The sequence below is a fragment of the Varanus komodoensis genome, unplaced genomic scaffold, assembly GCF_004798865.1.
Source record: "Varanus komodoensis strain SLA01 unplaced genomic scaffold, ASM479886v1 scaffold16, whole genome shotgun sequence".
Classification (NCBI taxonomy): domain Eukaryota; kingdom Metazoa; phylum Chordata; class Lepidosauria; order Squamata; family Varanidae; genus Varanus; species Varanus komodoensis.
The window spans coordinates 6,416,671-6,433,444 of NW_025335468.1; the positions used below are offsets into that span (position 1 = coordinate 6,416,671).

The 16,774-nt window shown below is 44.4% G+C and overlaps 1 protein-coding gene across 1 annotated transcript in view; it reads left to right on the forward strand.

The window, feature by feature from the left end:
• Positions 1-5,344: 5,344 nt before the first annotated feature.
• MUC2 (mucin 2, oligomeric mucus/gel-forming) overlaps positions 5,345-16,774 on the forward strand; it is a 71,259-nt gene continuing 59,829 nt past the window's right edge. The window contains exons 1-8 of the mRNA XM_044426077.1: positions 5,345-5,427; positions 6,092-6,339; positions 8,452-8,716; positions 11,368-11,482; positions 12,225-12,315; positions 14,580-14,689; positions 15,630-15,846; positions 16,473-16,598. Of these exons, the coding sequence (XP_044282012.1) occupies positions 5,345-5,427; positions 6,092-6,339; positions 8,452-8,716; positions 11,368-11,482; positions 12,225-12,315; positions 14,580-14,689; positions 15,630-15,846; positions 16,473-16,598 (1,255 nt within the window). The remainder of the gene's footprint in view (positions 5,428-6,091; positions 6,340-8,451; positions 8,717-11,367; positions 11,483-12,224; positions 12,316-14,579; positions 14,690-15,629; positions 15,847-16,472; positions 16,599-16,774) is intronic.

Sequence of the window (16,774 nt, forward strand, 5' to 3'; positions counted from 1 at the left end):
TGTGGACTAAAGGTTGGGCATAAAGCATTTCCCCTTCAGGAGGACAAAACAAAGAGTGGACAAAACAACCCTGCAGTGATGACGGCCGTTGTCTTGAGTGAGCCCAGTTAACACACCTGTGAATTATCCCATCCCTGGCAGCTGGCAAAGACAGGCAAAGAACTCACCTTTCTACCCATAGAAATGGACATGGTCAAGTAGCAGATGACATCAGAAATGGTCATCAAGGGTGATCAAGCAATTAGCAGTTCGCTAACTCATCCAGCAATTAGCATAAGTCTGGGAAACAATGGGAGCCTTCTCATTCCCATAGAAACAAGCACACAGAGAAAGAGGAACTTTGAAATGGAAGTGGGTAAGCTCCAAGCACAGACCTGGCAGCCCAGCCTGGAATGTGGACCTCCTGCACCCCTTCCTGTCCACAAGGGACGGCTGTCCAGAGCCTCCTGCACAGGCAGGTAGTCGGTTTGGACTTGTCAATTAGCTTCTGTCTATAAGAGCATTAAGCAGGGGGCTCTTTATTCCTTTAGAAATATAGAGTGAGATTGGGGTGCAATAAGAATATTTGCTGTCTAGGCAACATTGGGCAAAGAGTTTGGCACCTGCTACATATTTTCTTCTGAATAAACTGTCCTTGGTATTCAGAGTGATGTGTGAATGCATGCCTGGGTGCATTTGGCTCCGGCAGTGCCCATTAAACCCCAGCAAGAGATCCCAAACCTTTTGAGAGCATCCGGTGGATAAGCAGAGGTGCTTTGCTCCCCAAGATGACCTGGTGCAACAAGTGGTGGGGTGGTGTGCAAAGCACACTGTGTAGGTTGCTGTGGAGTGTGGCTTAGTGTGTCATGTAAATCCACCGAATGCAATTTCAGTACAATGCCACATTCTGTTCCTAGTTCTCTTTGACATCATCCTTGTGGGACTGTGTATCAGAATGACATAAGGCACTCCAAAACAAGTGCTTTAAAATCCTCTTTGGGAGACGCAGAGGCCTGATCCAGTTCTTTGTGTGTGACATCCAATCCATAAGACTGCATAAAGCTGGTGGTGAGAACAAAAAGCATTGCTGAGGTTCAGCTGGCTGAGGAACAAGTCTTCCACTTGAGTTTCCAATGACGTTGACAACAAAGGCTGTGAAGGAAAACCACAGGGCACCTGCAAAATGAACAGGAAGCTTCTAAGCAATGTGCTCATGGAGAGGCGTGTGAAAGTGTTGGTGTCTACCTGGAGCCTAGCAATACCTTCCCTGTTTCAGGTTGTACCCTCTCCTTTTATTACGCATGCACAAAAGGGATTTTCTTGGCAGCAGTGGAAGAGAAAGAGCCAGGGTGGTGTGGTGGTTAAGAGCATGGGATTGGGACTCAGATGACCTGGGTTCTAGTCCCCGCTCAGCCATGGAGCCAACTGGGTGACTTTGGGCCAGTCACAGACTCTCAGCCCAGCCTACCTCACAGGGTTGTTGTTGTGGGGATAAGATGGAGGAGGAGAATTTTGTAAGCTGCCTTGAGCCCTTTGTAGGGAAAAGGCAGGATATAAATTGATAAATAAATAAATAAATAAATATGCAGCCAGGGAAATTCGTGTCAGTGAGCACAACTCTCACACTTACTATATTGGGAGGGTGCGTGTGTGTTGGGGGAGGGGGTTCCATGTGTGAGTTTTACATTTGTCCTTGAGAAGGAGAGGATTTCTAGGGCTCACGTCCATGAGAAGGACAGATGCTTGCTTGTATGTTTCCCTTCCTGCCAGTTGAATGGCGCAGTAGGAATGAGAAGCAGTTCCAGGTTACTGGATCATGCTCAGAGGGGAATTGCGACTTAAGCCAGCAGGAAATTCTGCGAGATTTCCTCTTCCCTTTAGAGCCACAGTAGGAAGATGGGGAGGGAATCAGACAAACTCGATACTTAAAGTGAGCATTGATGCTGCTCGATGGCCTTAATGCTGCACCCTCTTTTTGGACATCCTAATATCCTGAGGGGCAGTCCATTGCCCCTGCGGCAGAGGCACATAAGCCCCCAGACTTGGAGGACTATGAGCATCCAATGGCCGGAGTGGAGAGTCTCTGAGCTTATATGATTGCCGAGCTTCCCATTTCTAGGCACAGTGGTTGCAGCTGCATCCATCTGCAGTGCTCGTTGTTCTAGGTGCTTTGACAGGGAGTTGCAGGGTGAGTATAAATTGCCATGGGCCATGGAAGCTCCATGGTTAGTATTATGAAGCTCTTTGAAAGCTCTTGGTAGGAATATCGGATAATATTTACATCTAGAGGGACAGACCTGGCCGAGGAATTGAATACAGATCTGAACTTAAAAGGCCAGCACCACCTAGGATAGTTTTTAAGCTGGGTCTAATGCACCCCTCAACCCTGGCTGCTCTTTTGAAGGCCAGATCCTGAAGATGAAACTCAGATACTTTGGCCACCTAATGAGAAGGAAGGACTCCATGGAGAAGAGCCTAATGCTGGGAACAATAGATGGCAAAAGAAGAAGGAGACAGCAGAGGATGAGGTGGCTAGATGGAGTCACTGAAGCAGTCGGTGTGAGCTTGGGTGGACTCCGGGGGATGGTGGAGGACAGGAAGGCCTGGAGGAATGTTGTCCATGGGGTCGCCATGGGTCAGACACGACTTTGCGACTAGCAACAATGCACCCCAGATCGTTGCTGCTGCTGCTGTTGCTGTCGAGTGCCATCGAGTCGTCTCTGACTAATGGCAACCCGATGAATGAAGGTCCTCCAAGATATCCTGTCCTCAACAGCCCCACTCAGCTTCTGTAAAATCAAGGCTGTGGCTTCCTTTAAGCAGTCACTGCATTTCATGGTTGGATTCCTCTTCTTTTGCCCTTGACTTTGGCTAGGATTTTATTCTCCAGGGAATCTTAAGATGCTCCTGAGTTATAATAGCCTCAATTTTGTCCTTTTGCTTCCAGGACAAATTCTGGCTTGATTTGATCACAAACTTACTATATAACTTCATAAAGAATAAATACTATGGGGGTAATGGAATTGTTATTGTTATTCATTACAGACAGTGATGTTCATATAGATTTAAATAGATCTAGTAAAACACAGATACTCCAGTCCAGCACCAGAGCTGGGCATTTTTAAGCCCAGCAATGTAAACAGGCTGATGTGCAGTTCCTATTCTTGCTCTGTTCTGCAGGATTGCGCAAGGCTGCAGTTCTGAGCCTAAGTATCTGTCTTTATGTCTGACTCACTTTAGTGGATTTTGAATACTTGTTGAAGGGTGTTTTGATGTCATTTGCTTATTTGCTGAAACTTGATCAAAAGGGTATTGTTTTTCACCAAAAGTTAGTCATTTCATGCAAAATTTCAGACATGCTTCTTCCCTACCAGTTCTCTTTTCCTTGTATGAAAAAATGCTTCGGTTTCCAATGCAAGACTGCACAGCTTTGGTATTTCCTACTTTTTCTCTTCTTGTTTCCTCTTAATCAGCCATTAGATAACTGGCTCAATGCCAAACCATTTTCTATAACAGTACTTATACAAAGTACATTCCCCAAGAAATACAGCATGCGTGTTTAGTTGGCTGCTGACAGAGGATTCTCACCCGCACCTAAATATTGTAGTATTTGGGATTTTTAATGCAAGCAGAGATAGGGCATGAGTGGAGACAAAAGAAATATTCCTGCAAGGCAGCAGTTTTACCATACATTAGATTTCCAGACAGAGACCCGCATGCAACTCTGGGGCATTTTCATCCAGCTCATACCTCTCTCCCCCTCTGCTTCTTCCAAACTGCAAAGCTGCTGTTTCTTCTGTGCGCACACACGTGTACGCATGCACCCCCGCCCCATATCCTCCTGCTCCTTGGTTCACACAGAGAGATTCTTGACCCTTTCTCCGGCGTTAGCCCCTGCTGAGCAATCAGCATCATCCCCTGCCTGTCCTGGGCTACTAACTAGCGATCTGACTAACACTTTGGTTAGCCTGCCCCAGAACTGCACAGCCCAGCCTCCTACCTTGAAGGCCATTTCTTTCTTCATTTCTTCATTTCATTTCTCTACTGCCCAATAGCCAAAGCTGTTTGGATGGTTCACAACGATTAATCAAATACAAAAGATATAACAGAGAGGTCCGCCTGGCGCCGTCGTTATTTGTTTTTTGGCACCAGGCTTAGACCTTTTTATTTAAAACTTATTTTAATTGCTAAATTATTGAATTAATTAGGATTTTAACATTTTTAGCCGAGAATGCACTGGGGTTTTTTAAGTGTGTGTGTGTGTGTGTGTGTTTTAATTGTTATATTATTATTATTTATGTATGTTTTTATGTATTCTTTGTGAGCTGCCCCGAGGCTTTGTTGCGATGGGGACGGCATAGAAATGTGTTAAATAAATAAATAAACAAACAAAAACACAGTAGAAAATTCCAGTGTGCTAATTTAAAACAGCTGAACATTCCAATATACAAAAATATAAAGCTATTTAACATCTAAAGCATTTCCATTAAAAACTAGACCACATTAAACAGCAGCCACAACTCACCGTGTGCCATTAAATACCTGGGAATCGAGGGCAGTTTTAATCAACAACAATATTGGCACCAACTGGGCCTGAGTGAAGAGACTGTTCCACAGATGGGGGGCCATGACTGAAAAGGCCCTCCTCCTTGTTGCCCTTTTCAGGACGTCCCTTTGAGGTGGCAGTTAGAGAAGGCTCTAGATGCAGACCATAGGGTCTAGGTAGAATGAGGTCAGAAGAGGTGTTCTATCAGGTATTGAGGTCCCAAGCCACATAGAGCTGTATAGGTTAAAACCAGAACTGTGAATTGTGCTCAGAAGTGTTTAGGCAGCCAAAGCAAGAGAGCTAGAATTGCTGTGATATGTTCAAACCCTTTGATCCCGGTTAGTAAACTGGCTGCCACAAGCTGCAGTTGCCAAACAGTCTGCAAGGGCAGCCCCACGGAGAGCACATTGCAGTAATCTAATGTGGAGATTGTTTCACGTGTGCCCCATCACCACCTGACCACTGAAGCATTTAAGTGATAATTTGCATTTGTGAATCAGCCATCTCCAGCGGATGGGAGAAAGGAAAAGCTGGCTGCATCTTTGGAGAGCTGTGTGAAGAGATAGAAGCAGTGGATCTCTGACTTGTGAAAGAGTTCAGGGTAAGAGGTCAGTTCTCAAGGAACAGAAGGAGCCAATGGTCTCACGATATCCTTCCTAACTCTCTGAAATGTATCTCACAGCTTGTGATGGAAATCAGTTTGCTACAACAGAGACCACCTAGCCTTTCCATTTGTGGTCTCTGAATTTCAGCTGCCTGGGTCTACTTAACCTAGGTAATCTATCCTACAGTGCATCCTGCAAAATTATATATGTAAGTATGAAGATAGACGTCGTCGTTTATGAAATTCTGAAGCTGTTGAAGCAAATAGAGGCAGCTCTTCAGCCACTGAATGCCTGCTGGTAACACTGAAAGTACTCAAAAGTTCGCTCATTCCCACCCGTGTGGCACTTTTTCACACAAATATGCAAGTCTGTCATCATAATGGCCTTCCTATAATCTTCTGTCTTTTCAGCCACTCACAACTTACTCTCCTTCATATTGTTCAAATTGCAGGTAATTAGAACAGGGGACGCGTTCTCAACAAGCCACAAAACCTGACTGGCACATTAGGGAGAAGGTGAGATTAGCACCCATCTTTCTGAAATCTAATTCCCCATTTGGAGGCTTGTTCTTATTTGTGCTTGAAGGTTGGACATTCAGTTATGTGAGCCCCCACTGGCAGTCTCAAGTGGTACGCTCTAGGTAGTGGCTTACCACCTTGGGGAGGCTAAGGCCAAAGGGAAGTGGTGGGAGAGAGTGCTGTAATGGCCATCACCAGCATCTGAGATGAAGGTGATGCTCCTCAAATCTTCTGATCTCCCAAAGACCCTGGTGGAATCCAGGCTGAATCTCCTCATGTGAAAATGCTTTAATCCACAGAAGAATGCTCTTGTCCTTACGCTAGTCAGATAGGTGAGATTTTTCTTTCTGATCTTTTTCCTGCACAATCTGCTTAATAAAGCAGTGGGGTGATTTTATGCGAAACACCTTCAGGCTTTTTTTTCTAAATGTGCAAATTTCAAGCTGTCTCAGAGATGGAAGTTTGCAAGCTGGCTCCACTTGTGCCATAGCAGGTCAGCACCAACACAGGTCTGGCTGGCCACCTGCCCCTAACAGGCGACCCCAGGACAGTGGCAACTTCAAGATCTCAGGGGTCCGCAGGCCTGGCACCGTCAATTGCCCCGCTCACCAGCAAGAAGCGGGCTGTGAAAACCCAGGTCCCCAGGCTGCTTTTGGTCTTCGTGGGTGCTCCATGCAAAATGAGAATACTGGTGTGATGTCGAACATCACCACGCTAATGAGGAACGAAGCATGACCTTTTGGCATAATACAAATCTGCAAGATATGTTTCTTCTGAATGTGTCTTGCCATGTGGAATCAGATGCCTTTGAGACTCACTGGTTTAATCACTCTTTCGGCTCATGGAACTAGTGTGGTTCTTTGGATCCCACCAGTCAATAATATCATCTTCAATTACATTTCTGATAAAAGCAGCGGGTAATTATTAGTTTCATTCCACAGGGGTCTTCAGGGACAGCAAACTGTTCTAAGTATTTTGGAAAAGGAGTTGAAGAAATTACAAGTCACACTTCAATTAAGATACTCTAGCACAGGGGTCTCAAACTCAACTTACCTGGGGGCCGCTGGAAGTAGAGGCTGGGTGAGTCCGGGCCACATCAAGGAGGGCCACTCATCCCGCGTTGCTCCCGGAGGCCGGCCCGCGGGCCGCGAGTTTGAGACCCCTGCTCTAGCATAATGTAGCTCCTTTCTACAGCTAAGAGATGGTGAAGATTCAATTTGCGTGTGATTGAAGGAAGACTAATATCCTTTCGGAGAAGTAAAACAGCAGTAAAAATGCAATTAACTGAATCAATATTAGATTGTTTCCTGAATGCAGGGTTACAGGTATTACAATGAAAATTTCAGCTTTGTTTACTTTGTAAGCCAAACATTGCTCTGCTCTGCGTCCTTCTCATCTTCTCCCATCTCCTCCCACTGTGATGGCATGGATTGCATCAATGGGCCTTATATAAAGAAAGACTGTAGATCAACCTCTGTTCTTCCCTCTTAGCCATTATGGGGCTAAGTCTAACCAGCCTTTTGACACTATGGCTGGTCATTTGCTATGCAACTGAAATTAAAAAAGGTAAGAATTTTTAAAAAGAGGTGGAATCATCCAGCGGGAAAGCTTGAGGAGCGCTCCGTGGCTGCTGCGGTGGACCACAAGCAGAAGCACCCATTGCACAATTAATTAAAAGGGCTTTGGGGGATATGAAGGGTATTGTGTGTGGTGGACACTGGGTGCTCTTGCTTTTGCTTGGCAGTAAAAGATAATATGCTGGAGGATGCATATTAGCTCTGGAATATTAGAACTAATAAACTAGCAGCATTAAGGTATAAAGGATCCCCTCTCAGATTTATAGAATAGAGGAGAAGAGGTTGCATTAGATAACCGTGGGGGGCAGATTTTCAGTACTATAATCCTGATTTTGAATTCGTGTATAATTGCATTCATGCTGAAATGTCAAGGAGGTGCAAACAGAATGGGACTTTCCTTCTTCGAAAAGAAAACCTAAATGGTCCTATTATGTCAGAGTAAACTATTGCACCTGTTGCATGTTTGCTGGAGGGAACTTACACTGATTTTTGCTATATATATTTAGAGGATGCCATTTGGTAGAAAGTGTACTTGAAATACTTTCATGATTATCCATGGCCTGTGCCATCCTGATAGCTAAATGAGGGAGCAATCAGCCCCTTGAGCTGAGAATCCACGTTATGACCTTCCTCTCCCATGGCAGCTGCTTCTCCAATGTCTGTAAAGTGAGCTTGGAGAGAGGTAAAGGGGGCATTCCAGTGGGTGGGGAGGGGGTCACCTCTGAAGCACCCCAAGTACATGGCTGAAAGCAGCTGCCTAGCAAAAACACAGAGCTGGAAGAGATGGGACCTGGAGAACACCTCTGCCACTCCTCCCACCAAGCCTGCAGACCTCTGAGTTGAGAGGCTTCTGGACATCCCGACTGGACTGTGCCCGAGTCAGAGCAACAAAATCACACCATTGTAGCGTGAGTGTGCAGCACACAATGCATCACCCCCGAGCGGCCTACGTTGCATGGCTTTGTGACCTTGCTGGTTCAGCCATCTCAGCTGGGAAATTATGCTGGGAACGTTTTCACAGTGCAAGCGTACACATTGCCTGCGATGTTGCAATCAATCATTGGAATAATAAAATGCTGACACTTCAATAGAACATTTGATACTGGTGACCTCCTCCCCTTCGAAGGCTCTTTAGATTTTAGGGCTTACTTTTATTGAATTGTCTAAGTATCATGCTCCATGATTGCATCTAATGGTTACTTTGTCCTCATTCTTCATCACTTCAGGAAGGAGTCCTAGCCACGGCCAACATGTCTGCAGTACCTGGGGGAACAACCACTTCAAAACTTTTGATGGAGACTTCTACCAGTTTCCGGGTGTCTGTGACTACAACTTTGTTTCCGACTGCCGAGAGTCTTACAAAGAGTTCTCTGTCCATATCCAGCGAGAAGTGAATAACAACGGCCACCCTGACATCCAATATGTTCTTGTCACAATTAAGGATGTTGCAATCTACCTCACTCACAAGTTGGTTGTGGTGGATGGGCAAATGTAAGTTTCTCTGAGAGCATGATGCTTCTAATCTATAGTGTGGAACCTGATGTTCCCGGCCAGGAAACCTTCACAAAAAGCTTGCCGCATAGATTAAAAGCTTCCATCCACCAAGGGAATTGCATTCTGTGCAGACCCCAAATTGTTTCCCCCAAATATCTTTGGTAGTGTAATTCCTGAGATTTTGCCTTAAGCAAAGTTTGATGAGAATATGGTGCTCTTCAGGGGAAATTTGGGAGAGGTTTCCGGGGAAGTAAAAATGGCTTTTAATAAGAGCAATGGCATTTCATAAGGGGCTTTACATGAGCGTTCAGCTAAAACAAATTTTGAATTGAATTTATATATTCTTGTTCAGGAAAATCTTGTTCTGAAAAATTTCAAAGTAAGCCACAAATGTCTTGATAATTTCTCGGTGGGGCAGGGGGGGGGGTTGTACTTTCCTAGATTTATGATTCCATTCCCCACCCACTGTGACATTATTTTCTGCAAGTTTTATTAGACCAGAACATAACCACATAGCAGGCCTTTTGTCTGTTGGTAAATGATATAATGCCATTTTTATTGTGAATAATTACTCTGCTGCTACTAATGTGCACTTTGTTGGTGTCCCATCTTAAATAGTAGCCAACACAGTGCAAAATACCATTGTCAACAAGCAATGCAAAGTATTATTTGGGCAAGGTACAAGTTGCAAATCAGAATTTATAATGTATGTTGTTTCTAAAATATAGAGGGCTGGGTTGTCAAAATGCTCATGGCTGCTTTCTGGAGCATTCTTCACCTAGTTATAGGTCATATAGGGCAACCTCCTTTATTTGTGTGTGTTTCCTCTTGTTCATCTCACAGCATTGCTTTGAAATAAACACTAAAGTCATCTTGCAGTGCTGGAAATGAGGCTGATAAAATACGGCCCACCCAAGTGAGTCTGTGGCCATGTTGGGATTTCTGTGCAGGCCACCTTTAGATCCAAGTCCACCGCTTATTACTGGTCCTCTGTTGTGCCATGGATACATTCTGGGTGTTGTCCTGACTTTGTAAGCCATGGCTGCCCCATCTCGCACTGTACACACTGAGTACAACTTCAGGTGCAACTAAGAGGTTCTGTCGTTCTTGCTTCAAAAGAGACTTATCTCTGTTCTTCCTGCATATGAAATAGGAAGGCCAGAGGAACCCAGTAACAGCTTGTGGTGCATCTGCTAATTCCATGGAGAAAGCACGTTTAGAAAGAAAGAAAGAAACAGGTTCTTCAGCTCTCACCATTTTCTGGCCAGTTGTGTGGCCTGGGGAATGTTGGAAGGACTAATTTCTGTCTAAACAAGCATAAGACTGTCCCTTTGGCTAGTCAATGAGCTGTTCCGCTTAGATCTTGAAAGTTCTAGTTGCTTTTCCAATCCTAGCATAGTTGAAATGGATAAGTCTTCTTCTACTTCCCAAGGTAGTAATTTGCAGTGTGGGTAGCATTCCTTACCAGATTATGACACTCAGAATCCATGCCAAATGTTGGGTAATGGGCTTAAGAAGATATGTCCCTTCTCATAAGGAATGCGTTCCTCTCCCTGAAATGTGACCCGTTTCACTGTTTGACTAACATTTTAATCTGCAACAAAACCTCTGCCATGAGCAAAGCACTCTCCTGAGCAGTGGCACCTATACAGGTACCTATGCAATAGGCAACTGTAGAGCAAGACCCTGCTCGGGAAATAGAATGACTTAGCCTAAAGTGCTCCTCAGTTCAAATTGAGAGCTGGGTTGCGAGGTCAGTTCACCAAGCAACCGCCCCTCTGTCACAATCCTGTTTGGTGTTGGGGGGGGGGGTTAAAAGCACATGAGCCACATCCCATCTTGAATCTGCACTCTAAAACTACTATATCCATTCCAGCCAGGATGTGGGTTTAAATCTGTTCTGTAGCTACAGAGCTGAACTCACATGGCATCCTCCCATTTTTCCCTGAATTCAGAGACCCTTCTGTTGCATACACTTCTGTTTGGGGTGGGTGGTTGATTTTTAACTTTTGCTATGGAGACCTTCCATTAAATCTATCCTTGGGCAAAATGGCACAATATAATCATTCTAGTAAGTGAATACGGATGCTAGGGGAAAAATGGTGTGGTGAAGGTATCTCAAATGCTAGGGCACAAAAAAGCCCTACAAAGTTAGCTGCAATCCTATGAAGCAGATATGTCAACTAGGGCATATGGCCAGTTGAAGGGCTTTTTTCTGTCTAAATGTGACAAAAGAGTGCAGTCTAAGTGTAACAAGCACAAGTATCGGTGTTAGATCTAAAATACAGATTTACTGGAAAATTTCTGATAGAAACAGCTGCAGGAGAAAGAGTACCTCTTACATTTACAGATCAAATTTACCATGCATTTTCCTAGATGCACTTTCCAACTGGAATGCTGAAAAGTAGCAAAAGTTAATAGAATGTGAATAATGTTCTACTTTTGCATGTTCATGTTAACTTTAGGCAGGATGTAAAGTTATAGTTGTGGCTTGCATACTGGAGGAAAAGAAATATCTGTGACATGAAATCTGTAGGACAGAATGGAGAGAGAATGCACATTCTTATAAAATTCTACAAATGTTTCCATATTTGATCTGTTGCCTGTGATGGAATCAACCAAACTCTGTGTGACTTCCTTCTCTATAGCACCAAGACTCCATACTATAGCTCTGGAATTTTGGTTGAGAAGAACGATATGTATAGTAAAGTCTACTCCAGAGTGGGCCTCATCCTGATATGGAACAGAAAAGATGCCTTGATGGTATGTGTGGTCTTAAACTTGCAATGCAACTTTGGCAGCGGCTTTATGGCTCAGGCCTAGAACACCCCAGAGAGGGACTGGTGTCCGGTGCCCATCTCTAGCAGATACTGTAGCCCGGAAGTAGCCAGTTAGGCAAGTGCGCTACCTGAAAGCAAGAGAAATTGGGGAAGTATTTTTGGTAGCTGTCCTAACAACGAAGGAACCTCCTTTCCCTGATCAGCCCAAGGACTGATCTTGGTTTTTCAGAAGCTCCTGGGGGGTGGGGTTTTATTCTAATAGTGGCTGGGGCTGAAGGCAAAGGCAAAATGGCAAGTCCAAAATGCCCCAAAGGCCATGACACCAGTAGACCTGAGTTCAAATCTCTTTTGAGTAGAAGCTGAGCATGAGAGGAAGCATTTCAACCTTTTAGAATGGGGGAATCTGTGCAAAAGCTGGGAAACCAGTCAGAGGAGAGCAGCTGAGGCCACCTGGGAAACTCAGGATGGGCAGATGTTGCATTCAGACCTGGGGTTCAGCACTTCCGATCCAGAGGAGGATCTCAACTCCCTTTCAGGGGAGCCATAACAACTGCTTCATGGCTTTTATGGCTCTGTTTTTGTCTGAAGCATTGGAACAGCACCGCCAGTCAGAACACCCAATACCAGCCAAGTATGCTGATGAACTAATCTGGTGTAAGCAGCTACATGTCCAGCTTTGCTACAGTCATTGAGATGTTCTTTCTGCTTCTGCTCTTTCAATCTAGGTTGAGCTCGACAGCAGCTTTAACAACCATACATGTGGTCTTTGTGGGGATTATAATGGCCTCCAGATCTATAATGAATTTATCTCTGATGGTAAGTAGAACCACGCCATGCTGTGATGCCTGTTCTGAAGGGAAGCATCTGAACACCCTGAATGCAGAAAGGGTCCACACAATCACACAATTGTTCACATTAGGCTATTAGAAAATCACCATGCTCTTGCTCCCCAGAATTAGTTCCCAAATATGAAATGAATTCTGTATTAACAAAATAATTCTTAAGTTTGAAGAATAAGCTGTATTTAAAACCAGTAATTTATTCATAAGATCAGGGTGGCTTATATTTTCCAGATATTCTTCTAGCTGACATTTAAATGAAAGACTGTCTGCATGGAGCTCATTTTTTGGATTGTAAAAAACAAGCCACTTCTAATGCACTTTAATTAAAGCCCACAGATCCATAAAGTCTATCATTAGCATGGATTTAAATTACAGAAAATGTTCAACCCTCCCATGCCTCAGTAAAGATATCCATGTATGAACAAAGCACATGGATTGATTTAAACCAGGGGTCCTCAAACGTTTTCAACAGGGGGCCAGTTGAAAGGTGCTAGTGAGGGGAGTGCGCTGCCAAGTGCGGGCAGGGGGCATGGACTGGGGCGGGGGGGGGCATGCGCATGCGTGTGCGGCAAGGCAGGGGCATGCATGCATGGAGATCCTTTTCTCCAAGCGAGTCCAAAATGACATCTGCGCGAGCAAGCCGGTGCCTTGCCATGCACACGCCCAGCAGCGGCTTGCTTGCAAGGAGACCATTTTGAACTTGCTCGGAGAAAACAATCTCTGCGCATGCATGCCCCTGCCTTGCTGTACACGGACACGCGTGCCCCCCCATCCCGGCCTGCGTGCACCCCCCCCCCACCTGCACCACCTCTGTGGCGGGCTGGATAAATGGGCATGGCGGGCCAGATTCAGCCCGCGGGCCGTAGTTTGAGGACCCATGCTTTAAACCTTGAAGGTGCAATCCTACAGCCTTCCAACACTGGCTGAGTGGGTGGGGCATAGGATACTTACAAGCTCGGAGCTGGGACTTGACCTCAGAAGGTCCTCGCTCTGATCTCATAGCCAAGACACTTCCTGCTTTGACTGAGCCTGAAAGAGAGGAGTGAGCCTCTCTTCCACAGGAGAAGAACTTTTAGACAGTCTAAATCAGCTGCCTAAATGTTTTGGAGGGGCATGGGGGCCATCCCACTGTCTGTGTTCCTTCTGCATTCTGCAGATGCTCACGATTACCTGATTTTGGAGATCTGGTATTGCACCCTAAAAGGTTTTAGCAGTCCATAGTAAGTGGATGTACCATGCAACGTGGAGTTGTGCTTCTAAGCCTTGTTAGCACATCGGGGTGGTGTATGTTTCGAGTAACTATAATAATACAGCATGATTTTTCCCAACTGGCTTCTGGATCACCTACCTTCTTGATATTTCACAAAGTATAGTTTCATTTATTTATTTTTCTATATAGCCCAATAGCCAAAGCTCTCTGGGCAGTTCACAGCAGCATATTTAAAAACAATATGCAATATACCCATGAAAACACACTAAAATCTCATAAAAGTTGGCTATAAACTTAAAACCAAACTGAAAACAGAAAAACAAACAATCTACATTAAAAAGACCCAATTAAACCCTATCTAACAACCAGCAACCCCCAGTGACTAATTAAATGTCCTGCAGTAGAGGATGGTCTTTATCAGGCACTGAAAAGTGAGTAAAGTTGGTGCCAGGCGGGCCTCAGTGAGGAGCTCATTCCATTAGCCGTCATGCTCAGTCTTGCTGATCCATCATAGGTATTGTTAATAAGTAGAGGTGTGTGAAGCATCCGTTTGGGCGGAATCCATCAGAATCTCTGGCTTTGGCTCCCCAGGCTCCAGTTCACTTTGCAGCAGCCCTGAATCCAAGTTCTTGCACCTGATATAGAGGGAGGCTGGTCACATGGGGCTCACCAGGAAGGGACCCTGGATGACTGTTGCACAAGCCATGTCCCTCTCCCAGGCCACCTGCAGCTGCCTTTCCACTGCTGCACCTGATGAGCAAAAAGGTCTGCAGTTACCTTCCTTCCGTGAGCATTCCTGGACTTTTGCTTGGCTTGGCTCCTTTGCAAGACCAGGCTGAGCACAAGAGGAAGTCCATGCATACTAGAGGAATGGATTTCACTGGGGTCCATCCCAACTGTATTACTCTTTCTTGGCAGCAGGATGCCAGGAATCATAAGTTTAAAAGGAAGACCATTAGTATTTGGATGCTTATTTGTTTAAAAATCAGTTCAGTGCCTCTAAAGATGCTGTTCACTCTTTCTCATAGGCCTGAAATACAACCCCATCACATTTGGAAACCTTCAGAAGATCAACAACCCCAAAACAGTATGTGAAGATCCTGATGAGACACAGCCTGTTGAACTTTGCAACCAACATGTAAGTTTCAATATCTGGGACAGCTTACACCAGAAATGGAGAGATCGGTCTCTTTTAGGGGAACAGGAAGTGTGAGTGAGTTATGCAACCTCTTGTGAGCCTTATATTGCTACTGATTCATTCTCTGGTGTGAAATTGGAGTTCAGCAAGTAAGAAAGTAGGAATGCTTGCCTCTTTGTGGACTCAGCTTTCTGTGCAAAGCATGGCATCTTTGTGCTCTGAAGAGTAGTGGGAAATCAAAGCAGGGCTTGTATGTGTAGTTTGTATTGAAATTATCCATGTTCAACCTGTTCTTCTCCGTATGCTCTTGGACTGCAACTCCTATTATACGCAGGGCTGATGGGTGATACAGTCCAAAACATTTGGAAGGAAAATGGTGAGAGAAAGCTGATCCAAATGAATGTACTGACAAATGGTGCTATTACTTCAGGGGTGGGCATATGGTAGATCTCCTGACTTTTGGGCTTCATCTTTCATATGTCCATACCAACATAGCTAATTGTCAAAATACTTGGGAGATGAAATTCAATACATCTGGAGATCCATCTTCTGTCCACTTTTCCCTAAGATTCTCTAATAAGGAGAAGACTAAAGCTTAACCTGGTGAACAGTGCACCTTTGAGACAGTAATGCTGGTGTCACCAGCACCATAACTTATCTGTTGTCCAGATACTATAAACATATTGAAGTTGCACGGTATAATTTCCAAATTATGTGGTTAATGTTAAGGAAATAAACTTACACATGACTGGTGTCTACTACTTCTGTGATACCCCATCTGAGTTCTAGCTACTTTTATTGTGAACAATGGCCCATATATCTTATTCCTAAAACTCCAATGCAATAGTTAGGTTTGTTATTTCAACCACCCGTGTGTGCTGTTGTATCTTCTGAGTCTGCTTTGGAAGACCCTTTAAACTCAACTTCCTTCTCTTTTTAGCGTGATGAGTGTGAGAAGCTGCTGACTTCTTCAGCTTTTGAGGATTGCCAGGGCCGCCTTAATCTGGAACAGTACATTCGAGCTTGCATGCAGGACAGATGCGCTTGTAAGAGAGCCGAAGACGCCTTCTGCGTCTGCAGCACCATCTCGGAGTATTCTCGCCAGTGTTCCCATGCTGGTGGCAAGCCGCAGAACTGGAGGACAGCGCAACTGTGCCGTACGTCATTCTCTATCTCATACAAGATGTAATCAGTAATGTATAGTAGGAGAGATTTGTGTCATTCAAGGTCAATGTGGACATCCTCATCCCTGATTTTGGCCCGTTCCAAACAGTTTTATCCTGTTTTGTAATACTCACTGATGAGGGGTTTCCCCATCGATTTTAGTGGAAAGGAACTATGGGTCATTGTTTTCTAAGTAACAGTGAAAGAGAACTGAAAATAAGAAACCAGAAGCAAGAGTGCTTAAATCTCACTGAAATGAATGAGAATTGCATTGTCATTGTATTCATTAGCATATGTTGTATTAAACATATTCAGCACAAAGAGACACAACTTCTCTCTCTTTCTTGTGTGTGCAGTGCACACAAGTTTGATCTTTTGGAGCTTTAGGTATAGCACCTGTTAAATTTCCACAAAACCCTGAGCATTCATTACAGGAAATCAACTGCCTGTATCAAAAAGTGTTAATTTACTCTCTATGAAAGTAAAGAGTTGATTGATGTAAGGTGACCTTCTAATTTGTATGGTTCCGTTGCTGTTCCAGTTAGTGTATGGCCATGAGATGTTGAGTTTCTTAATCAGTGCCGACTTCTTATTTTGTTTCATTTTTAAATTCTTTTAGCTATGTCATGTCCTGGGAACATGGTCTACAAGGAAAGTGGTTCACCGTGTATGGACACCTGTTCACACCTGGAGATCAGCAGACTATGTGAAGAGCACTACATGGATGGCTGTTTTTGCCCCGATGGTAACAATTTTAGTTGGCATAACAGTGGGTATAGCAATGGGCATAAGTTTAGGAATCCCAAGCCCAAATCATTCCTTAGCTAGAAGACTGTGACAAAGTTGCTAAGCTGCTTCACATTAATACTACCATGCAATCAACCACTTTCCAACTTGGTTGGAAAGAAACCTCACTGAACT